This window comes from Helicoverpa zea, chromosome 23 (assembly GCF_022581195.2).
Source record: "Helicoverpa zea isolate HzStark_Cry1AcR chromosome 23, ilHelZeax1.1, whole genome shotgun sequence".
Classification (NCBI taxonomy): Eukaryota; Metazoa; Arthropoda; class Insecta; order Lepidoptera; family Noctuidae; genus Helicoverpa; species Helicoverpa zea.
The window spans coordinates 10043764-10070207 of NC_061474.1; the positions used below are offsets into that span (position 1 = coordinate 10043764).

General features: G+C 36.0%; 1 protein-coding gene across 3 annotated transcripts in view; it reads right to left on the bottom strand.

The window, feature by feature from the left end:
* LOC124641753 overlaps positions 1-14077 on the bottom strand; it is a 28899-nt gene extending 14822 nt beyond the window's left edge. For all 3 annotated transcript variants that reach the window (XM_047179937.1, XM_047179938.1, XM_047179935.1), the window contains exons 1-2: positions 13879-14077; positions 4153-4451 (exon numbers count right to left, since the gene is read on the bottom strand). In XM_047179937.1, coding sequence (XP_047035893.1) covers positions 4153-4397 — 245 coding nt within the window. In that variant the 5' untranslated portion in view covers positions 4398-4451; positions 13879-14077. The remainder of the gene's footprint in view (positions 1-4152; positions 4452-13878) is intronic.
* Positions 14078-26444: the final 12367 nt, after the last annotated feature.

The window sequence follows — 26444 nt, forward strand, 5'->3', positions numbered from 1 at the left end:
TATCGGCAGACTCGAAGGCGGCAAATGGTCCTTTTGTACGGAACTATTAAGTTTTATTGGTAATTATTGGTGGTAATGTGGTAATTAGTAGCACCTAATGGTGGCTTTAAAGTAATTTGATTAATTTTAATGTGATTTCTGTTTTTTAATGTTCATTTAAGGTGGATTGTAAGGAGGCAAACTAAGTCCGTAAAGATCAGTGGACTTTTTTCGGAAGATTAAGTATTCAGTCATAAAAATAAATCTTGAATGATTTGAACACCCATAACAATTGTTAAAAATAACTTACATAACGATCGTAAGATATACCACTCGTCATCGATTAACAAACTTTGATACACCAATTAAAACATATTACGTATCGTCAAACTCACCATGCAGAACTGACGAATGCAATCAAGCATGACTGACAAACTGACAACCGATATATCGAGTGCATTAGGGACCTCTCGAGAAAGTGCGCTGTCAAAACTAGGTAGTAAAAGTGAATGCCTTGGTCATTTAAGACGAGTGCAAAACAAGATGGCGTATTTGGCGGGAGACGTAATTAAATAATTAATTGTTTTTGGTAATCTGAGTTCATTTTGCCGCGGAGTTGTAATTAATAGCTGTCTCATTTATGCAATGTATTTTATATTTTGCGACGCCATTAATGAATTAAATTATCCTTTCTATTTGAGTACTGATTAATGAAACTATTACGGGCATTCATTTATCATGTTTACTTGGATGCTTTAAATCGGATTAGATAGCAGGCCGGATTTGAGATTTCTAACTTTTCTGGTTTGATAAATCTATGCTATATAGTATTCAATCGTTATGCTTGTCATGTATCGATTAAAATTCTCTCATTGATGAAGACGTTCTCAGACTTTTTATGAATCTCTCGATTCTCAGTGTGGATTACGATCTATGTCCATTTAAATTTCGTTAGAGAACAAAGTGTTGAAAATCTACATCCAAATAAAATCTAGAATATTTAAATTATTTAAAAAATACAACTTCATCAGTCATTCGTACAGTCAGATTTAAAAGCAAGAACCAAACGCGAGCATCATCGTAGTTTTGTGCGGTCGTCATTTGCCTGACCTATGATCTGTGAATCATTTGCCGTAACTAATGTTATTCAATATTCGTAACAATCGCTATGTAATGGCATAACATTCACTATGCACGTTCGGAGATAATTACTTAATCTGTGCTCAAATTATTGACTGTTTGTACCTGTGTCTATGTATGGGGATGTCTGAGTGAATGGAGTGAATTTCAAATGTTCTTTCATGACTGTTTGTACCTGTGTCTATGTATGGGGATGTCTGAGTGAATGGAGTGAATTTCAAATGTTCTTTCACTTATAAAATAATTCATTTTGATAGAGAGATTATTTTGTAAGCAATCAATCACATAGGTATTCAGAAATGTGAGTATTGAGTATTGGGGATTGTATGTGTTTCGTTCGACCCAAGGAGTGTTTGAGAACCTTTATTTCTATGTGTGTGTAAAAGTGTAAAACAAATGAATATGCTATTAATAGAAATGACAAATGTGGTACTTGACATAATAGGCAACACTTATGTCAAGCAATGTAAAAAATAAGACGTTAGCAGATGTACCAAAAAGTTCGAGCAGCACCCACAATTTTTAATTCCATTGCCACTTTTTCCATACAACGTTATTTCGATATTTTTGCTTTGAAGAACTCGGCAATGGGCACGAAACCTGCTGTAGGACTTTCTCAAGTTTATGTTCCTTCCCGGCAGTTATTTTGAAGGTCATTATCGTTATAAATCATGTGAAAGTAGTCTGAACACTAAATACCAAGGAAACCGGTCACCCGCCACTTTCGATGACAATCCCGTAAATTAACTTGTAGCACATCCTTGGACCTTAACACGAGGTATTAAGGACTATTTTTGAAAAGTTAGTCTTTTAATAATATTGTAATGAACACGTTAGGTAATGGTAATAGATTTTAGTGTTAGGTCTTATTGTACTAGTTTTAGAGTTGATTTTTCTTTGGCAAGTACGCCGTATGTAGAGATGCATGTAATCTAAGATTTGAGATAGTAGGTAAGCTGTATTGAAGTATAATCTTACTGACATGAGGAATTTAGAAATTGTAGCGTTTTTAGTTCAGTGGGCAGGAAAATTAATTGTTTTAATCCATTACACGACAGAATGATCTCGGAGATTAATTAAGACGTTTGAGATCAATGAAGACATCTCAAGATTTCAGAAGATTGATAACACCTCATTATCTTAAAACTGCAATTAATTTTCTGCAGAGAATCGAGTAAAATCATTTAAATTTTTTTATGCTTTTGCATAAGTTGCAAAAAAGCCGGATCGGAAAATAAAAGCAATTTCTATCTACCTTACATTTGTCAAATTGAAAACCATTTGACAGTAAAAATCTAACCAACCTATATGCTCTCTTTCTCGTCCTCTATCGCCTGTCTTCTTTTCTTTGGGGAGATCATCTAATATTCTAATGAACTCCTGTTGTGAGCGGAGCAAAAGGAAGTATCAGACTCTTACTGACTAAACCTATCAGTGTTCCTTCTGGAACCTTCTGTGTATCATGTTTTCCGTCCCCATCGACAATCCCGCAATCCCCGCAGTACCATAGAATAGACAGTGTAAACTCGCTAAAAGCCCCTACTCTACTACATACATTTAACAGCAATTCTGCCGCCGTTGACCGCGGTCGGCTTTCAACCGTAACCCCCGATCATAGATAACGGACGCCATTACAACTATTCCAATGATTCACTTCGCAACCACCAAGCCGATACCGAACGATATTGTCTTAATATCATTCAGAGTACGCACACTGCAAACTTTTAGTCGGCCGATAGTTGGCTTGGGCTCATAAATCAGGACCTATGTAGTAGTGATATGATGTCCTCCTAGCCGATTATCGGGCATTGCGGCTGTTCTCATATAATGAGACTAGCTTCTACCAGCGGTTTCACCCGCATCCCGTGGAAACCTCTGCACGAACCCGGATAAAAAGTAGCCTATAGCGTTCCTCGATAAATGGGCTATCTAACACTGAAAGAATTTTTCAAATCGGACCAGTAGTTCCTGAGATTAGCGTGTTCAAACAAACAAACAAACAAACTCTTCAGCTTTATAATATTAGTATCGATTAGCAAGCGGAGGACATATAGTGCACAGGCCTTTGTGCAGATACAGGTGCACTCACTATTCCTTCCCTCTCAAACTTTCACAAAGCAGACCGGAGCCTGAAATATGGTGGTTGATACACCAGTGCATCGGAGAGCACGAATGTCGATCCTGCGCCTGATCTCTCTGGTCGGGTCGGTTTATGTAGTACATAACAACGATCAGGTATGTGACTGGTATTTTTTTCAACAACCGGGCTATCGGCCGACTGTTTAGTCGGCAGTGTACGGGAACTATTACTATCGTTTTGAAATGCCTTTTAAGTAATATTATAGTAAGTGAAACTTTCTAGTTAAAATGTGTGGGAAGTGATAGCTCTTATAATCGCGAAATGAACGGTCAATTTGTTAAATGCGCTGATCGGGTTATGATAGTCTTTTGTTTCATTTGATTGTGTATAGTTCGGCCATTCAGAGAATGCGTTCCTGACACGTCGCGATTGAACTGACGACGTAACTTTGCAATGGCGTTGCAGTTACGATAAAAATATTTTTGCTGGTTGTTTACCGTTTTAACAATTGAGGAGCATTAAAACAACATTATTATATCAATAATCAATGAATGTTATTACGTCGTCAGTTCAATCGCGACGTGTCAGGAACGCATTCTCTGAATGGCCGAACTATAATTGTTATATCTTTCTCTTAGCGCTTTTTATTGGAACTTTATTGATCTGATAGTTTTATGTTCTATTGTCCGTGAAAGTCGAGATTCGTTTCGAGCTTCGACGAATGTCCGTAAAAAGGTTAAGGTTGTGTAACCCATGTACCCCATGTTCCTTCCTATTATTTTTCTCTTAGAAGAAATCGCAATATCAGGTCCAAACCTGGCCTGGTCTGGTCTTTTTGAATTAAGTCTTAAATCATAACAAGCATAATTATCAGTCTCTAGAATTCCTTAGTTGGCAATAAACACCATATTTAAGCCAGAGCGAATCTCCAGCGTGAAATAAAAGTCACTAACCTGTTCAAAAGAGTCTCAATAAGATGAGCAGAATGTGGCAGAGCCTCCACCAGCAGATCAATGGGCAGTTCAGAAGCTACAGTTTGCAGCACTCCAGGTCCCAGCCTAGACAAGATGGCCGCCGCCTCCCTGAACTGTCTGCCTTCAGCCAATAGCAGCACGCGACGTAGTGCGAGACGAGGGGAGGTATATGTGTTCTTCTCCCTCTCTCGTTCCCGACGGATTCGCTCTCGACTTTCGTTCATTTTGGCTTCGAGTACAACTAGTAGCGCTAGCCCATTGTGGGATGACGCCTCGATCTGTGAAAGAAGTTAAGAACAATAAAGTTATGTATGTAATTGTGAGAAAGTGGATGTATAACTACGTTGACGACCTCGATGGCGCAATGGTCACCATGCCGGACTGCCGAACCTGAGGTCCCGGGTTCGATTCTCGGTTCGGTCGACATTTGTGTGATGAGCATGCTTGTTGGCCGTGGTCTGGGTGTTATAATATGTATTTATAAATATGTATATATGTAGCTATATGTAGTTTATCAGTTGTGTTAGCACCCATAACACAAGTTAATTATATAACTTACCGTGGGGCTAACCGACCGTGTGTGAAAAATGTCCCGGCATTATTTATTTATTTATTATTTAACTACGTAATAAAGGATTATAATTATACACAACTTCATTTCAAGACAATATTGATTAGTCTAGAGATCACATGCGCAACTGATGGACGTAAGGTCCTAAATTTCGATTCCCCTCAAAAATAGGAAGAAAAAACTTCGTGTGTTATACAGACCCGTGACTAGATTTGATTTGTAAACTGTAAATCTACATTTTCCGTAACTCCCACGACTATTATTTCTTTGTTAAAAGCCTTGTGCAAATTAACAGTTTTATTTTATTTGATACTGAGAAGTTTCACAACGTTTCATTTTCACACGTACATATTTTTGAGATGTCAAAAGCCATAGTAAGATACGCCTACCCTCCAATTATACAAATTATCGCAACACCTACTATTATTGTAAATGCGTACAAATTGAAGGTTACTTTTAAAGTAATTAAACGATAGACATGGACAATTTTTTTCGCTCTCAAAACATCGACCACGAAATGACTGAAAAGTCGTAGCAGTTTTAGAAGCAAGAAAGTAATGATAAAATGGAAAATCTATAGAATCATGTCTGCCATTTAAACGCTACCTAAGCCTAGCATTGAAAAATGAAAACCTGAATACCAAATATGTTATAAGAAACAGTCACTACCTACATAGTCACATAAGCTGCAAAAGTTGTATAAAAGCTCTAAAGTCAATGTCCAATTAGTTGAAGGACTTAACCATAAGAATAAGAATAAGAATAATTTATTTGCCATAAACATGTGTATACATACATACACACGCAGGTGCATGTATGTAATATGGTACAATTAAATATGTGCTTAAAAACATGTTTGCCATTTGCCATGGCATGCAAATATTTGCAAAATTAATTATAAACTAAAAATCATAACACTAATACTATAAACATTTTCTACTTAAAATCTAATATTTTTTCATCGAGAAACTCTTTAATATTATAGTATGCTCTTTGTACTAAAAATAATTTGAGCCGGCGTTTCAGAGCTTCGGTATTGAGTTCTCTCCAGATCTTAGGCAATTTGTTATACACGATAGGTGCATACAAAATATACTTCTGCCATAAGTGCAGTTTTACACGGATGAAGACAGAGTTTGTTATTATCACGTCTATTTCGATGTGCTACATCCTCGAGACGCGGAAATAAATGAGGATTGCATTTGACGAACATGACAACTTCGAGAATGTATAGAGATGGCAATGTAAGGATCTTATACTGTTCGAAATACGGCTTACAGCTATCAGTTACCTTCAATTTGAACATCGACCTCAGGCATCTTTTTTGAGCTCTAAAAATGGTCTCCCAATCCGTGGAATTGCCCCAGAATATCAAGCCATACCTAAGGATAGATTCAGCTATTCCATAGTAGGCTATTAGTAATGTTTCTGCATTCACTGTTTGTGATAGGCTATACAAGGTGTTGATTTGCATTTGTGCCATAGTTCAGGAGGAGGACATACAAGACGTAAATAATCGATTGGAATTACAGTAGATGGGAAATAACTAATATGCACTGCTTTTTTTGTCATTGTTATGTCGTGGTATTTCCGAAGTAATCCAATTTTATGAATGAAATTTATGAGTTATCGTTGCGTATGCTTTGTGTTTGCGTTTGTGTGAGGGTGCAGCACGGTTTTAACGCCAGTAACATACGCACCAAGTTTAAATAAGGCTAGATGATATTTACGGAATTCCGAAAAAAAAATAAAGAAAAAAAATTACGTACCAATTTTTTTATTGATTTGGGTCGAGAATCATTAGCATAATTACCTCCTTGAATATGGCACGGATGCAAATCAACAGCTTGTATAAGACAAATGCACTATTGCTTAGTTCTTTTCTACAACTGTATCGCGTACAATTTTGAGTCCTCAAATATTCTGAAGTCCTCTCAATTTTAAAAAAAGAAAACATTTACCATTTGGCAATGATCTGCAGAAATCATGCTAGTTTAGGTTTTACCCAAGAGTTGTCGCAAAAAGCTCATAATACCGTTAACCAGATTAGAATGAACCACATAAAAAGTCCGATTTGTTGAAATTACAGCAATGTGCTACCGAGGTGACTAAACGTAATAGATGATGAGTTTCGTGGTCGGTGCGAGTGATAGGAAATAGCGATTTTGTTGCAGCGGGGCATAACAGCAAAGATTAACGTTAATTTATGAATATTTTAATTCTTTATTTCTATTTTATAAATAGTAGTATCCATCGATAATCGATCTTGTCTTTCACTCTCTCATCCAAACGATTTCAACAGTTTTGTCATCGCTGTACTTTTACAATTGTATGAACAATATATTATGCTTATAATTCTCTTCTTGTCTACGTTCTAAGGAAAACTACGGATATTTAGTAAACTACGGATAATGCTCATTTTAATTTGTAATTCCTTTAATCCTGATACGATAAAAATCTAGAAAACGACGTACCTTGAGCACTCTAGTAATATTTTCACTAGACTCTATACAAGCTGTTGATTTGCATCCGTGCCATATTCAAGGACGTAATTATGCTAATGATTCTCGACCCAAATCAATAAAAAAATTGGTACGTAATTTTTTTTCTTTAATTTTTTTTCGGAAATCCGTAAATGTCATCTAGCCTTATTTAAACTTGTCGCGTATGTTACTGACGTTAAAACCGTACTGCACCCTCACACAAACGCAAACACAAAGCATACGCAACGATCACTCATAAATTTCATTCATAAAATTGGATTACTTCGAAAATACCACGACATTACAATGACAAAAAAAGCAGTGCATATTAGTTATTTCCCATCTACTGTAATTCCAATCGATTATTTACGTATTGTATGTCCTCCTCCTGAACTATGGCACAAATGCAAATCAACACCTTGTATAGCACACAAACACAAAGGAAGAATTTTTTTGAAAGGAGCCAAATCAATCAAGGAAACAGGAGAAAACAGAACGACTGTAAGATTTAATACGAATCAGTAGGTTCCCATATTTTGTGCTTAAAATGCCTATGACTTGTACCACACAACAATAACTGTACCAGAGTGACAATTGACAATCGGGTGCCGTATCGACGCCATTTCTATGAGTTCGCACCAAACGCTAGTTCATCTGCTAATTTGTGGGTCACTGCCTGCAATCATCTGCCGTGATATTCAACTATCTGACTTTAAATAGATGGCTATTAGTTCTTCAAGATAGTAATAGCAGTACTTATTTCTTGATAGTCTATTAGATGATCCATTGCTGGATGTCTTTATAAATATGTTCGCGTTTAATACTGACGGATTGCTGTATTTTTATGCACAATGGGAATATTATCCATAAAGTGAGATGTATCATAAAAACTGTATGTAATTTGTAATTTGAAGGGGACATAATACCTATGTCAATCAAATATCAAATGAATGCTAACCCGTTTGAGGGACAAGAAATCTTATTCAATTAATTGCCGTTCTTAACTAGTTTCATTAACTTAATAAATAAACTTGATCACAGGAAATGATTGGCAGACTAAATGCTCGGATACATACAACCGACATAAAACCCATAATAATGGAATAATAATGCAAATGATCTACAATATAATGACGTAAGACATTTTGGCGGAAGTTATTCTTATTCTTATTGAAAGTTATCTCTTGCTTATTGAGGTAAATAGGTTTATGTACTAGAGATACAGCCTAGAATTATTAATTTAACGTATGAGAAGAACTGACACTATATTTATTTAGTTATTTTAAATTTCAATAGGGCTTTTTTCATTTATGTTTTTAACCGACTTCTAAGAAAAGAGAACCTTCTAAATAAAACCGACTTTTCACATGGCTCTAGAAGTCGGTGACAAAATAAACACAGTCAACATAACAGACACTGACTTCTAGAGCCAACTAAGAAAATTAGGAAAAACTCACATTAAAATATAACAGTTATCTCAATATTGTCTCTTCAGGTAACGTAAAATATAATATTTAGGCAGCTTACTAATCTTTCGTAATTCGTGAGATGCATACCAACGTAATAAGATGTTGTCGATGCGACCAAAACTATGCAGTACCGTTGTTATTCGTTGCCATGGTAACGGACTGACCTGTCACTGTGGTGACGAAAATTAGGTTTTATTGTTGACGTGTGTCAATTATGATGGCCACATGAAGAGGTCACTTTTAACGGAATGTGGCTTTGATGGTGAGTTTGTGAGGTAGTATTTATTGGTTGAGGATAATCTCTGGAAATAATTAACCGTTTTTACATAAAATTACACTCGCTATTCCTTCATTCTCATAGCCCGGTAGGACGGCAATCCGACACCATCGAAGAGGGATCACAAGCAGAATCGATATTTACGTGCAAAGTCATAAACTTTACCTCTTAAGACCTACTTACCTAACGGCTAATGTTAGTGTACCTACATGACACATGGACAAGAAACTTAGGAACTAATTTATATCAAGTTAGTAGACATTTATGTATTTGTCACTGAATTATATCTAGTTCCGCGATAGAAGGAAACGTTTGTGAAAGTATTTTGACGGATATCCGTCACCGCGACGCTCTACGTAATACGTGTGCATAGAGATACCAACACCTACTATCTAATTATATTACAATACACGTTATAAAAGGTTGTACTAGCTCATTCGCTTTTATTTTACAATATTTTGTAAAACCACATGAAAATACCATTCAACATTTCATCTACCAAAACATATCTAATGGTCTAGTAAGTAATTTCAAAAACCATAAGAAACAGCTATGGTCGATTATAAGACTATAGAAAACTGTTTATATTCATCTTAAATTATAACTGCCTTTGTATAAATAAATAACACATGTAAAATGGCTTGACATTAGCCTTCTGACTGCGTTCATGAGTTTAAAATATAGTTCTTAGTTCAAGTTTAAGTTTCATTCACGACCTGAACTCACGACTAGCTAGAACATTAATTACAAGTTTTCAAAACATGATCTTCCTAGACTTCATAATGTGTATTATACTAATTAAAAACTTTTACATTGTATTACAGTACAAAAATATTAATATTTTTAACTGTAATTAAACTGAAAAGTCACGATTTTTTGTGTAGGTAATCTCTTCTCATTTGTCTATGATTACAAAAAAAGTAAACTTTTACCAAGAATAATATTGTACCTAATATTCCTCCTAGTATAATCTGCAAAAACTATCCTTATTACAATACGAAAGTTAGTATATTTTTTATTTGTTACACATTTACGCTAAAAAAGGGGTTAGATAGATACCCTGGAGACGGTCTAGGCTTATAATTTTTATCCGAATGCAAAACTTAGATATGATTAAAAAAAAGAACGAAGATACGATGAAATCTCGAAAAAAAGCAACATTAGGTTAAGTAGGAACGGCTCTTTCAAATGAAAATAAAGTTAATTGTATCGATAAAGATAAGTGCATCATTCGATCGATTACACAATCGTCTCGAGTACTTATTTTACGGAAATGCAGTTACCTACTCGTTTATTGACAAGTCAGCTGTCAGTGGTCGGATAACGAATAACGTTGTGTGTGTAACTGTATCGTCAGTTAACTTTGTTATGTTATGTTATGTCATGTTATCGTAACAGACTCACTGTTATGCCCAGAGTATCGGTTTTTTAGTACTCATTCTACAATATGTACACAGATACTTAATTTTTTATGTGCTGTAAATATGAATGAAACATAATGCTCTTAGTAAAAGACTCATGTAATTCTGAAGCTACCGGACTAATTGATATTCGAAAATTTGAAACCGACTTTCAAAAAAAGAGTTTCTATATTCGAATATTTCTGGAACATAAAATACGGACAATACCACTTTCAGAAGCCAATATTAAATACAGATTAATATGCACAGCCCATAATTGTTAGTATCTTAATCGAAGCGATTAACATAAATACCTACATATTATTCACCTTGACACGAATATACTAAAAAGCTTTTGTTTACTACAGAAGGATATTAAAATTCTCCACGCACGTTCTTATCTATACGAATTTACATACTCTCGAAAAGCCATAGAAACGGTACTTTACACTTATCTTATATCGCCTATGTTTTGCTCACAAGAATATTACCAGTGTTGAACTTTCAGGGCTGTTTCAGGGTTTTTTTATGATTTAAGGGCGGTTTTATATGATTTGCAAGTACTAAGATGACTTTTAAGTTTATCATTGACAAACACGCTGCACCCACAGCGGGAGGGATCATTTGATGATTTCCTACCAAACAACAAATCTTACCTACTGCCACAAAAAACGTCGATCTCAAATCTCAAAGCCCACACGTGATCTCCCAAACTAGGTGACAATACACCATGGTATTCAGGTGATGGCTCTAGGTGTGAATATTGGAACTCCATCGCGAAATGGTGAGCATGCATAATGTATGTGGAACTTTGACAATCTGGGCGAATAGGACCAGATTAACGGTAAAACTGAGTTAGGGGCTTAGAGAACAATAAGAGGTAAAGAATTTAGAAAATGTGAGTAGGAAAAATCACTTTGCAGACGTTTGTTTTTTTTTGAAAACTACAATGAAAATTTTATTTGCGATGGAATTTTGTGTAATGAGGCAACGAAGAAGTAAATATTGGAACCGGTCAAGTGGGATAAAACAATGTTTTCAGAGTGCTATCTTATTTCAACAAGCTATGTTTGGCTTGGTTTGTTATTCGTGTGCCGGTGGTCGGTGTATTTACAAGCTTTGTTGCCGAAGACATAAGGATAATTCTATTACTCAATGATGTAATATGTATAGAGAAGTTTGTTGTACTAATTCTTCGTTTACAACTCCGTTTTAAAAACTATGATTCTGTAAAGGATAACAGACTACGGGTTCTGTTTTTGTCCTTAATTAAAATATATTTAAACTGTGCCCTCGTGCCCTATTTACCCTATAGAATCTAGAGCATGGTGGCTTGTATTCATTAATTTTATCTCTCACATTACCATCATCATTACACAAACTATGTTTACACCAAAACTCGATGACCGTTCAAAGTAGATTTTTAAGCTATGCTAAGATAGCTTGAAAACTATCCATTACACCTCCATTTTATATCTCAATCTGTACCTATCACTGTACCATCACCGTACATTCCACGATCAAATTAAACCACTATCTTACTAAAAACGAAACCAGTTGTATAACCTCCGATTATAATATTTACATCATAAATCATCAGTGGCTTCCCACACGCCCAGCAGTACTTTCTACATCTGCCAGCTTCTCATAAGACCATAGCAGCTTAGAGCAGTCAACCAACAGGAGACGCTATTACCGTGTCTTCTTCTCTTGTTCAGCCAAAACACCGCCAATCATTTTAGATGACATTCATATATGTCATTGTTTGGCAGTTTTTCTAAAAATCGTTGGAAACTGCCAAAACAAAAACTACCTCCTGAACATAGTAAACCTAATTTCGATCTTTTTGTATTGGATTGTCTCTACGAAAACTAGTTTTACCTTTGTTTGTACATCAAGTTTCAGCTTGTGTTTGTCAATTTTGTCATAATGCTGTGATAGAAAATGCTTCAGTAAGCTCACTATTTGCTGTTTCCTCGCCTCTCACGTGTAAATTGATAGTTCGTTTCGCAAAGAGGTTTTTTCTCAAGGCGTTTCCGGCTGTTTAAATGCTCTAAGCCTGGCAGTATGGCGGTGAAATGCTACAACCAGCTGGACGGGACTGGCTTTCGTTTGCACGTCCAGTGTGGGACATTAATCGTTTCTCCTAACTGCATGGAAAACTACTAATATGTACAGTTGTATGTCTTCTAAAATTATATGGTGTTAGATGCTTCGTTTCACATGCTTGAGACACCTACTTTGTGCAACCGGATGAAAAGCAAGTAGCCTGTACGCTTCTGTAGGATCCTCTTATTTGTTTTGCATGGTGCGTTTCATATTTATGAGTTAAAAACAAAGAAACTCATATTTTATAGTCAGGATTGCGTTCTATTGCAACGGTTTACTGTTGCAATGCTATTATTCAGTATGATAAGGTAAGCAAATAGCATGCAAAATCGTTGCGTTATACAAATAAGCGCCCGAGGTGCATCCGTTAGACTAAAAAAACTGCAAGCATGCCTCAATAAATCGCCTCTCATATGAAATTGTAACAACAACTACTATGAGTAGCATTCGGGGACGACGTCTTTACTTTATATGCCCTCCCAGGCATGAGGGGTGTAAACACCGACTTCCAAATTCCGAGCTCCTTGTAAGAGTTGCTAACCAGCGAGGCAATTTCAGATTTCCCGATCCGGAATCAAATCCTATAGACCCCGTGCAGAATAGTCGTGAGCAGTGAAGAAAACAACAATAGGATCCGTTATAGACGTAAGTAAAGCCTTCAAAGCTTTTTCTAATATTCCCGTATAGTTTACAAGACAACCATTCATGGCAAATTCTACACAACTGTAGACACATCCTATTGTAATTCCCGCAGTTTCACACGCATCCTAATACTTCAAACTATCTGTTGGTCAAAGAATTTTCAAAAACCGGTTCAGCAGACTCCAGCCTCCTACAGCGTCACAAATATACAAACTTTACTGCTTTATAATTTTTGTATAGATAGAAGACAATGTTCCAAAGATAATAATTATGGAAAAAAGAACCTTCGAGAAACTATCATCGATTTCTTTCAATTTCTTCTTCAGATTAGAGATGTAAGCAATAAAATCAACGCTTCATTTGAAACAAAGCCACTAATTAAATTTCATATCGATGTGAGATGCGGCACCGCCGAGGAATCGAACCCGCGACCTTGATCTCTAGTGACGCGAAACTGTAATCGATGGAGCGGCAATTGTTCTTATAACGAGGAAAGATTAATCGATTTTTAAGTGAGGTGTTAAGTGATTACCTAGTTTTGTGCGAAGAAAGTTTTTAATTGATATGGATTTTTGTAGGCGTAGAGTTTATATCTAACAAAATTGGGAAATAATAAACTATTAATAATAACTTAATAAACACCAAATGTTGTCTAGCAGAGCGTAGCTAAAAACAATAGTAAGCATAACTTAGTTCATTTTATATAATAAAACTTAAAAGTAATTAATTAATAAAACACAGTATCGATACTTACAATACGTAAACGAGACAAATCCAAAATATTCAAAATTAGAATCCAATCACTACACTCGAATTCAGTCCACAGAGCACAAATAAAAAAAATAAGACGGTCAAAAAAGTTTGTTATTAATTTGAATAATTCAAATTTGGAACGTGAGCCGAAGCGCGCGTGCGGTGTGCGCGGGAGTTACCTCGCGAGTACCGAGTGCCCAAGCTTCGGCTTGACGGATGCAAGCGTGAAAGCTTTGGGACCCATTCATGCGACACTGAAGAATTTATCCCATTGTCTCGATAGATTATTTATAAATCTTCCAAAGTGATATCACTGCGGCATTGTGTCAGAATATTTTGGGAACAACACTATTGTTCTTAAATGTAGTGTTTGTATTGCTTGGTGATGCGACAATCAGAATTAGGTGTTGGTTTGAGTCATGGCAAGAAATTCACCTGTCATGACAACATTTCAATTTCGATCATAGGTGTGTACCGATATTTATTATTATTTCTTCTTGTGTTGGACAGCAGTTTAAGGTGTGTACCGATATTTATTATTATTTCTTCTTGTGTTGGACAGCAGTTTAAATCATTAAAAAAACTGATTCGCCTGAGTCTCGCGTAAAATCGTACAACATAAAAATTTTGCTTTGATACTATTCCGCTGCTATTTTACACACGTTTGTAACTCAAATTATTTATGTTAGTACAGTCAACTTCAGGTCAGTGGTAACAGTTTTATAGGAAAATCGTACTTATTACTATTGAGTTAAGGTGCATGACAGTTACCACTGATGTGCGGTCGGCGGTACATAATTGTTATTTAAGATTGTATATTAACTTACAGCATGCCGGTATATGAAATTATCCCCAGAGAGTTGATAGTTACATATTTGTTTTGCAAATTAGTTGAAATCAAAACATAAACACGTCAGACATATTGTAAACAAGATGTTGTCGGTATTTACTAACGAAAATAACAATACTATTTTCAAAGAAAGAAAGTAAATAGATTGTATGTTTACGTCTTACTGCTGACATACAGCATACCACCATCCGCTAGCGACAGGTGGTCTCGGCTTCGGCGGCAGTTTCCCATGCGCTCAGCTCAGACATGATTTATTAAACACTATCTTGCCGCGGGTTCGATTACCGGCCCACTAGTGTACTGACAATGAGTAGCATTTTGTTATTACCCCTAATTTGAAAGCAGTACTGAACCGACTCCAAATTGGTAGATCAGACTCAAGCCGATAAACCAAAGTTAAAGTAGTGTTTTTATTTCAAATAGGTTCTTATGAAACGTGACACCAATAATTTTCTTAAGGGATCCTCTTTCTGGGGAACTAATACGTCCATAGTGACTCGGTTACATTAGTGACGGTAGAGAATGTATAGAAGCAAATATGGCCAGGATACTGACTAATGAAGGAAGGTATAAGAAAAAACTGATACATTTGTATGTACAATTTCTTCCTCACAATGTGTCCATCAGAACATCAAAACAGCAACATTGAATTCCTGTCATTGTAATGATCAAAGAATGCAATGTTTGTTTGTTGTAGCTGTTGCTTTCAATATGAATAACTATTATTAAAACATTGTGTTCGAATCTGGTTAAATGAATATACATTGAATTCTCCGCGCTTCTCTGAGTGTGTTTCATCACGACAAAGTTAGCAAGTTGAACTTGGCTATCTCAATACTCCTTTGTGACACTGAAAATCATCAAATGATCCAGTTGGTAGAACGGGAGGGAGTATTTATTTATTTATTTATAATACTTTTTGCATAAATAGTAGTACAATGGCGGACTTAACGCCTTAGGCGTTTTCTCCCAGTCTACCTTTGGGTGGTGGGGAAATAGCAGTGGTAGGTGCAGTTTTTATTATTTAATTTTATTATTTAAAGAAATTGAAATACTTACACTTCCTTCTCTTTACATTCTTGAAAATATAATGTTCGTACGCAAAAACTTAAATCAATTTATTGTTAAAAGTGATATACATTCGATTAATACAAGAAACAAGCACAAACTAGTAGTTCCGAGATTCAGATTAACGAAATCGAATAAATCGTTTTTAGGGAACTGTGTCCGTTTTTACAACAAGCTGCCTAAGTGTGTAACCGATCTCACGGATATAAAATTTAAGAACACTGTAAAATCCACCCTCATTAAAAAAGCTTATTATAAAATTCAAGACTTCGTTGACGATAAAGATATTATATGGCGATAACTCATCTCTCCATGTGTGGCTTCCCTGGCAATTAAACGTCTTTTTCTTTTCTCTTTGGATTGTATAGATTTACTGTTTACCTTTCAGTTGCATTGTATAATTTTATCAGCTTACTATTGTTATGTAATAGAATGTTTGTGACAATATTACTTTTTAAAAGAGTGTCTATGGAGTTTCTTGCCGGCTCTTCTCCATGAGACCAACTTTTTGGAACCGTGCAACTAATTTGACGTTTCATAAGAGCCTGCAAAGGCCTATTTGAAATAAAAACAATTTGATTTTGATTTTGATTTTGATTTTGATTTTAATATAATCTACATGCAAAGAATATATGAACAATAATACATAAACATAAAATATATACATACATACATATTACATTTGCCATGAGAGACAAAGGAATAAAAAAAGAATAGAAAACAAGCTATGGTAGCGATTCATCCAATTTCTTGTGTATGTGGTCGCGTAGTTTCTTTTTAAAGGAATATCGACTGTTAACCATCCTGATTTCCAGAGGAAGCTCATTCCAGAGAAGAATGGATTTAACGAAAAAGGACGAATTAATAATGTCTGAACGGTGAGTAGGGCAGTGCAGAAGACGATTATTTGAAGAGCGAAGATTTTTGGAATGTTGAGAACATATATATTGGAAGTGAGGAGTTAAATAAGAAGGTGAAGTGGGAGAATGTAGAATAGAGAAAAGAATAGTTAATGCCCTCATCACACGTCGTTGTCTTATCGGTAGCCATTTAAGTTGCACTCGATACGCTGACACGTGATCGTACTTGCGGAGATTAAAAACGAATCGAATGCAATTGTTGAGAAGCCGATCGAGTTTATTGAGCAGATCTGCATTCAGGTCATAGTAGCAAACATTGGCAGTGCAGAAGTCGATTATTGGAAAGACTAAGGTTTCCATAAGCGTCTCCTTAACCTTGAACGGGAGAAAAATTTTCAAGCGATAGAGGAACCGTAGCGTGCAATCATACTTTTATAGAATAAAATCCACGTCTGGCTCTGAATTTATGGAGCTTTTTGTGCAAACGGGACTAAGCTAAGCCCTGGTCTGATTCTTGCAGCTTGGTAAGGGATGAATTGCTTTTTCCCTCTATCCAAATATACACAACCGCTCATACCATAGTGTCTCAACTAAGCCTTACGCCATAAATTCTTCAGTGAAAATATTTTGAAGTTTGAACAACCTCAATATGTCCAGTTAAACGAAGCATGAAACATTAACATTATATAACAAAATAATTTGTAACGACCTCTGCACAAGGTCACTGGAGCATTGAAGTTAATTAGTAACTTATAATAATGACTGCGTGTAAAGTGCTCGTACATCAACACTCTAGCTTCCGTGATCCGGTGCTCGAAATATATGACTTATGGTGAATTTTTTTAACCTATCTGTTGATTTGCGATAAGAGATTTAATTGTAACATAAGCCCCTCGCAAGTCATGTCAACGTCCTATTCCTAGGTATTATAGAGGGATACCGAATCGTTTGTGCTGTTGACAGCTGTCCATTTTCAAGGGAAATTAGCATTTTTATACTGATTGCCAGGACTGTTAATTGCACCAAAGAATGACCAAACCGCACGTTATTCATATTATACGTGGAGTACTCTATGACTTTATATGTATTTATATCCATGTCAGTCGTGGAGGAATCCAAAACGTATGTGTTCTTAAAGAAACTATACGGGACAAACAGAGTCGTTCCGTTTGAACCATTGATATTGTCACACATTTCATCCTCTTTCATTGAACATACAACCTCCCTCCTCCCATCAGACATCACCACAGCGTGAATTTGCTTCTAATGTGAATATAAAAGGCGTATTACTCCGAGATTACATGCAACGTGATAATGCACCGTGAACGAGCTGCTCTGTGGGAATGCTGCATATCTTCATGCCGATGCACTTCTGGGGAAAACTATTATAAGAGATGACAGGAACGCTATGGTTCTTGTACTTGACATGTGTTTCAATGAAACGGTTTTATCTTGATTATACGCTTAAGGCTGAAATGCAGTGCCTATTTTATTTACATAAAAAGGTCGATGAAGTATGGGTATGTGTATTGTGTAGCAATCACTATATTGTAGCCTTCCATAAAATGTAAGCATCCCACTTATTGCAAACTAGCTACCAAAAGCGGTTTCAGCCGCATCCCATAAGATCTATTCCCCGATAAATCGAATTCTTGACACTGAAAAAAGATTTCAGATCAGTTCACGTTTAAAGAAACTAGCTCTTCAGCTATATAATATAGAACAGTCCAACATAGCAACAAGCTGTTCGCATCATCATCAGCTTCATAAAACTGTTAGCCATTCAAAGCCATTCAAAAGCTAATAATGCACCAAGTATATACTTCTTAGCTTCCATATTTAACAATAACGATTGTTTATAAGTGGGTCAACGTCACTGTGAATGAACATATTCTCTTTCTTATAAAAAGTAATGCGTTTTAAATCGACCAAAATTTAATAGCATCCTAGCACAGTAGGTCAAAAAGCTTGTATTATATCACATGAAAAGTACAAGGCATTTTCACCTTTACGTCTATCAGTAGTAAGGTTTATAATATGTTGGCTATATCTGTCAAGTACAGTGTGAAATTGTGTAACTTTCGGAAATGTGGTGTTAATGGCTAGCCGCAACACACTTGACCGCTGTCATATTTTTCTAGTTACTTGAATACATCCGTTTTATACGATTTTAATTTTGTTACGTGTTTTCAATCTTCAATTTCTGTCATGATAAAAAGCCTACACAACAAAACTGTCCAATTTACTTATACCATCTTACCTTTATACCTCACCTTACTAGAGTTTAGATAGAGTTTACATAGACAAAGTGTAAATTGCCACTAAAACAACATTTTTTTTTAATCCTAAACCCCGGTCCCCTCCATTAATTTTGGGGTGACGAGTATCCTGTTAAACACCAATTCATCCTCCACTATTTACCCACAATTCGTTAGTTTTTTGTGAGTAACCGGACATGACAATCCTACAAGCACATAGACAGGAAACCCTTGTTCAGCTCACTGAACGAATCGATTTACTAACAAAAAGACGATCTGTTTGTCTGTATCACTCATGGAGAACAAAATGACAAGCGGAGGTGCCATAACGAAAAATCTCCTAAGAAAGTAGCGCGCCAAAATGTGGGCGTTAAGGGATCAAGGAACGTTATTGTCTTCGCCCTTATACGCTTTCTATGTACCCAACCATTTTTTGAAATAACAAAAATCATTGTCAGATGTCTCAATAAACCTGAATGCCTCGTTAGTTCACTTGTACTTGATCGTTTTGGCCATGCCTACCGTATACCTATTTAACCTAGAAGAAGGCACCTGACCTACCTGCATTACGGCATCTCCGCTCATCTTTCCTTGCTCCGTGGTATCACTAGACACGGATAATTTACTTTTACATCAGTAGGTAACGTTGTGAGAGTATTGTACCGGGGACTTAGTGCAACGGAAGTGCAATGATCTCTAGGCAATAAGTGAAGGAAAAAAGGAGAAACTATCTATTAGGTATTATATCTAGAAAAGTTATCTATTAGGTTCGAGTACTGTGTAATTAATTTTATAGTTAAGTGCGGGCCGGATAATGATTTAAATATAGAAATTCTGAAATGTGAGTAGCTTAAGCTATACTATACTATCTAGCCAATCCACGAAAATAAATAGAAAATTAAAAGTTTCAAGAAGCCTTCATTCCTGTAAACCTCATCAAGATTTCAACATTATGTTATTATACCACTATTTTGTCCCACACCAACTCGGTAAATATTTTTTCCTCAAAGACATCACTGCCTGATTAAACATAAGTACACAAAATGCCCATTTTACCACCTCAAGAGCAATAATTTGTGCCCAACTGCCATGCACATAGCAATATAATAAATCAAACCATGCATAGCAATAAGCTGCCCTAGTAATGACTACCTACGGTTAATTAAACCAGGCATAATTTCACACGACCAGTCCAGAAAGTGACAGTAGCTCTATAACCACAGGGCGGAAGTTCATCGACATCCCATGTCGATACGCAACACAATCGACATCTTTTCCCAGCACTCTCTCACAAACATTGTTGGCACTTGAGATTATCTACAACAAGGCATGGTATGTAAATAAGCGTTTATTAACAAGTCTGATGTCTTGATATGTTTTTATCCGACTCACGATAAAGGTACTGTTTTTAAATCAAAAGATTCGAAGACAACATTATCTTTGTTCTTGTTCAGCTAGAAACTAGTTCTATTATTGTACCTAAGTATATGGGTAGAGAGAGGAAAAGAGTAAAGTTTCCCATATTCATTATGCAGTACGAATTCTCTCAATACCTCTATAGACTCCAGGAGATACAATGAAAACTTCGTTCATTAAAGTTTTTTAAGGCTACACGACACCGTTAGGTTACATGGCAAACCGCAGACACACTAACATTTACCAAACCCCATTACATAAAATCCGCCATATTTTTTTATTTTTATTACTAAATAATTAACTTATAACTTAAAACCATTAGATAACGTAATTGACACTGCAATCACCAGGACAGCCGTGTGTAGACTAGCCTCAGATATTATCTAACCGACAACTTTCCTACAAAAATACTGAGTCCGTCATTACGTCATCACACGGGTTAATGCTGTTAATTCTATTGGTTTAGTGAAGGTTCCGTATACTTACAATACTAGTATCTATAGTGTTAAGTTCTGAAACTATTTGGGACACAATGTAGGAGATTTCTCAATTTTACGCCAGTTTTCTTTTGGTCCTCTAATGCCTAGTTGGCTCTTACTCACGCTGATGACACTGACTGAGAAGTAAAACATTTTATCGAGACACAAACTGCTTGTTTGCAGTTATTGTCAATATTGCCCAAAAATAAAATAAATATGCACTCAAATGGTCCTTGTAATGTATTTTAATGGTCTTTAACTTAGTTCAAGACAAACCAACTCTTCAGCTTCGCAAATATATTTTATGTACTCTTGAGCTATCAACAAGTTATTTCTTACCCAATAGTGCTAACTGAACCCCAAATCCATCAGTCAAACAAGTGTTCAGTCACGCACGCGCGTCTCCGTCGCCGCGCCCGCGCTCTCGGCACTTTCAAGAGATGCGCGATTACGGCATTAGTACTCTAAACAATTATTATGCTTTGTTTACACCGTAATCTGTAGGACGTGGAAATATTTATTAGTATAGAAACTTATAAATGTAGGTACAGGTGATTTATGTTGTACGTGGTAACATTAGCAAATCATTATTTTTAAAATTGTAGGGTTGCGTCAAAGATCTAAAAAAATATGTTGAATATTCTTTTAATACTTTATTTTAAATATAAAAAAAAACCTACACATAAAACCCTATATCAATCAATATATCAAGTCTCCTGAAAATTCTAGTAAAAATCCATAAATGTTAGCAATTAAGCCCAGATTTGACTTCAGGGTTGAACAAAGTTATTTAACTGAAATTAAATAACTTTATGTGACCCGAACGCTCCGATCGATACATAATAAATCAATAGATAAGGAGTATTATACCCAACAATTTGGTCATAGAATGAATGAAAGCATGTCTGCATTATGCAATGAATGACGAATGTACAAGTGAATGGTGACCGATTGAATGAACAGAAACTGTCGCAGACTGTCTCGTAGTCTCGATGACTAATGATAGACGATTATGTAGATGTGGCTAGTATTAACATGATGGCTGAATGTTAATCAATTAGTTTACATTTTAAAAATATTGTTTTCCTAGAACTTCTTTATTAAATCTAGAAATATAAGATTAATCATCAATTTATATTGGATCATTAATCTCACCTGTCTTTCGAATTTGGCAGTCGTTGCCGGTAGTCAGAAGGCACAAAGTTTGAAAACCAATCTCTGTGAGGGATATCGGATTGCCCAGGTAACTGGCTGTCACCAACTGGCACTCAGCTGCATCCGTTTAGATTGGAAGCCGGTCGGAGACGGACCGAAAATAGTTGGGAAAAAGCTAGACAGATGACATGAAAAGCTTAGGCAGATGAAATGACCACCGGCATGAATATCCATTAGGTACAGATACTCCCAGATGAAGATAAAGTCATTAATCACTTGCCGACAGCTATTTCCAAGTGTTCCCTCACCTGACAGGCGCACTATCTAATAGATAAACATCTGTACATCTGTAACATCGGTGAGTTGCTGAACCCAGGTTCAGTCAGTCTGATGACTTATGAATAATTTTAGTTACGTCATTACATATTGACATGTGTTTTAGCAACTATGAGACTGACACTCCCTCCTGCATTCTTTTTAACCCCCGACGCAAAAACGACGGGGTGTTATAAGCTTGACGTGTCTGTGTGTGTGTGTGTGTGTGTGTGTGTGTGTGTATGAGGCATCGTAGCTCCCAAACGGATGATCCGATTGTAATGCGGTTTTTTTTTTTGTTTGAAAGGAATGTCATTCGGGAGTGTTCTTAGCTATGTTTGGTGGAAATCGGTTCAGGTCTTCAAGGTCATCAGCTCGTTTGTTAGGTGTGATAGGAATGTTACACGCTCCAGTAACTTGCAAGTATATGTAGGATCTGAAATTTGAAATACTAATGTCTTCTGGAACCACTGAGCTGGTCTGCTGTTAGGACACGAAGATAGGAGACGTAACCCTGAACTGCTTCTTAGTAAACCCATCGAGTTTGGGCTCGTTAAATTTGTCTTGACGAGTTCTCTTCATGTTTCTGATTGACGAGAACCTGATGCTGGAAATGGGATGTGGCGGATGAAACCCTGGAATGCCGGAATGAAACGGATAAACCGATTTATATTTTTGCTGAAAATCTAGAATGACCAAAGGTTAATCTTTGTTGTTTCTCAATCTGTGCAATTCTCCCAGAGCCAGTTTGTCATGAGGATTGTTAAGCAGCTTCTTTTGGCCGAGATCGCATATAGCGACCCCAGATTAAAATAAAAGAAATTAAATGAAAGAAGGAAAAATTAAGGAGTTCCTTCAAAAAGCATGAAATAAAATAAAATTATAAATTTAAAAAAACCCCCGACCCAAAAAAAGCACGCAATTATTATGGCAAAAGGTTAAAAACGCTAAACCCTGTAAAAAGCAAAAAATAACTTTTAACACTACGTAAGTACCAACTAAAGCATGTCAGACTAAACTAAATTTTGACGTGTCGGGGGACCGCTTTTTACCTTTAGAAATACTTACATAAATCAAATGATACCTACCTAATTACAACATTCGTATAAAAAAAAACACGTGTCTATACAAAATTATAAAAAAAGTTATAAGAAGTATATGTAATGTAGTAGTATATAATTACTTCTAACGTTAGGCTAATAAATAAGAGCGGTCCCCCGACACGACAAAATTTAGTTTAGTCTGACATGCTTTAGTTGGTACTTACGTAGTGTTAAAAGTTATTTTTTGCTTTTTATAGAGTTTAGCGTTTTTAACCTTTTGCCATAATAATTGTGTGCTTTTTTTGGGTCGGGGGTTTTTTTTAATTTATAATTTTATTTTTTTATAAAAATATAGAACGAGATAGGCAAGAATTGATGAAAACATACTTTGCTGTATCTAAATGGACTATTGGCCTGTAGCTGAGCACCCTTATCGGTGCAATATCTATTCATTATTCAGAGAAAACGAATTGATAAACTGCCAATGTGCTCAGAAATTGGTAAAGGCCCCGCAAGTCAGGAAAAGCTAAATGATTATTTAAAATATTGTATTCATAGACATTTTTTGTGACTGGAGTGACAACATGTTAATTTATTATGTAGGCTATTATCCTGTCTTATCCACTATTATCCACAAGCCATCAGATGTTTTTGCCAAGCTCTTACTCAAGCTTTATGCCATGTATTCCCCATAAGCCGAAGTCACAAAAACCTTGTACCGGTCTCGGAAGCTGGCGACTTTATCGCGAATCAATCACCTTTCACCGACTCCCAAGCATTTATTATTATAATTAATTGTCGCGTCTGTCTGTGTGTGTCAACTTTCACTAGCACTTGTTTTATCTTTTGTCTTCGATTGGCCGGTGGTTGGCGACGAAATATTGCCAGTTCATCTTGTATGTTTATGCCTATGAATCTTCACTATAAATGGATATACAAAAACATTGTTCTAGTATCATCTCCCAAACCTTTTCCCAACTATGTTGGGGTTGGCTTCCAGCCTACCGGATGCAGCTGAGTACCAGTGTTTTACATGGAACGAATGCCTATCTGACCTCCACAACCCCGTTAACCGGGGAACCAAATAATCCTTTGTTAGACTGGTGTCAGACTTACTGGATACTAAGTACCCGTAACGACTGCCAAGGATGTTATATGACAACCGATAATGTTGTCTAACAGTAATCTGTGGATAAAAACTGCATTATCAATAACGGTGACAAAAAAAGTTCGCATGTTTTCAAAGATAGATTTTCAAACATTAGCAAGGAAGCTGAACATAACGTATGATGTCGTGCAAACAAAGTCTAGAACTAACATGTAACTACTAGCAATTGGTATGAGGGAACAAGTCACGCTTTCGTTACGCATTCGGCAGCTACACCCGGCAATAATCTGCTAGTTAGCAAAAATATATAAATACTCTTACGTCAAAAGTGTAAATCTTCTTGCGTAACAGAAATTTGGCGGATCAAATTGTTAACTGGGATTATATTTGCAAAAGCGCGTATAGCTCAATACATTGATTCAATAAATATTTCTTGTCGAGTTTACTTCAATTGCGTTATGGCTTTATGACATTATTGTAATTAAATGTTAAGTACTAAATGGTAGGCCATTAAGTACCTATATTGACGACTTGAAGTATAATTAATTAAAAGCAGTCCAAGAGTCTCGCTTATTACCTTCGCGTATCATGATGTAATACGTATGATATAAATAAGTAATGTCTTTTAAAGGAAATTAGTTTTCAACACATTTTTTTTTGTAGATACTTACTTACACACTTCTGTATTACAGTATTTTTGTTACCTTTCTTCTTTAGTTAATCAATCATAATGAACTGCAGATTACATTACAAATTATTTGAGTGTTTGTTCGTCCGTGGGATCCACGTAGGCCTTTCACATCACATGGCTGTGTAATTACATAAAAACTGACGCCACAGCTGTCATGTCTCGGTTTGTATGATATATCAGATATTATATAGGTAGGGATGTTTACAATTGCGTGGGGGGGGCAGTCATGAGTTAATTGTTTAATTTCATGATGAATTTTATGCAGATCATAAATGCTTAGATCAAAATGTTTGACACAATGCTATTTGGATTGATACTTTGTTAAAACGCACCCCAAATTCATTGTTCTACGTGAAAAGCAAATCAGCCAGGGAAAGAATCAGAACGAATATGTAGGTAATGCCATAGTAAAAATTCGTTTCAAGCATTCGTCTAGAATCATCCCGCATCCTATCGCTTGCGGACTTCGCTTCATCTCTAAAAGTTTAACCTACATAATTTCATTTATCATGTTCTTTTATTTCCATCAGCAGTTCTAATAGGACAGCTACTCACCACCTCTCAATGTCAAGTTGGTCACACCAGCAATACTGTTGAACACAGGCGGTGCCGCGGTAATTAAGTTGTCAGTATCCGTCACTGTCATGACGCGGCTGCTATTGTCGAGATGTAAAGCTGGTGATTGGTTGATGATGACTGGGACAGTGTAAACTGTTTGTCATTACTACTAGCTTGTTTGTCATGAAGGGATAAGTATAGGTGTGCCGGCATGTCATTACATGTACAATACTGCTGTTGGAGTTAGTAGGAGTGATACATAATTATAAGTGACATACATTATTTTAGTATCATGGTCATAATAGCAAATAGGGTGAATAATAAAGAAAATCTTTCTCGAACTGTTTTCTAAGTCCGTAGATCCTTGCACACCCTTTACTCCCTGACTGTTTCCTATTTTAGTAGCCTTACTAAGTAATTTGTGCGGATATTATTACTCATTCTATTTAGGGTCTTTTCATATGAAGAAGACTGAAGATAGAAGCTTACTGTAAAGCCACTTATCTTCGTACGCATATCGACAGTTTTGAACAAAGCAAATGTCAACGAACTTCGTACAAAACGTTCCTCATTCCATAACCAATACAACGAGCGTAAATAAACGCTAATTGGAAATCGATAATCTAAAAAACTTAGCGCTAACACTAACTCGATTGCTAATTGATTAAGAGAATCAATTATAACGATTATATTCACGATAATCGATTTCTTTTCAGCAATTTACACATTCGTTCGATACATTACGTTTTGGATGAGTACGCACTAG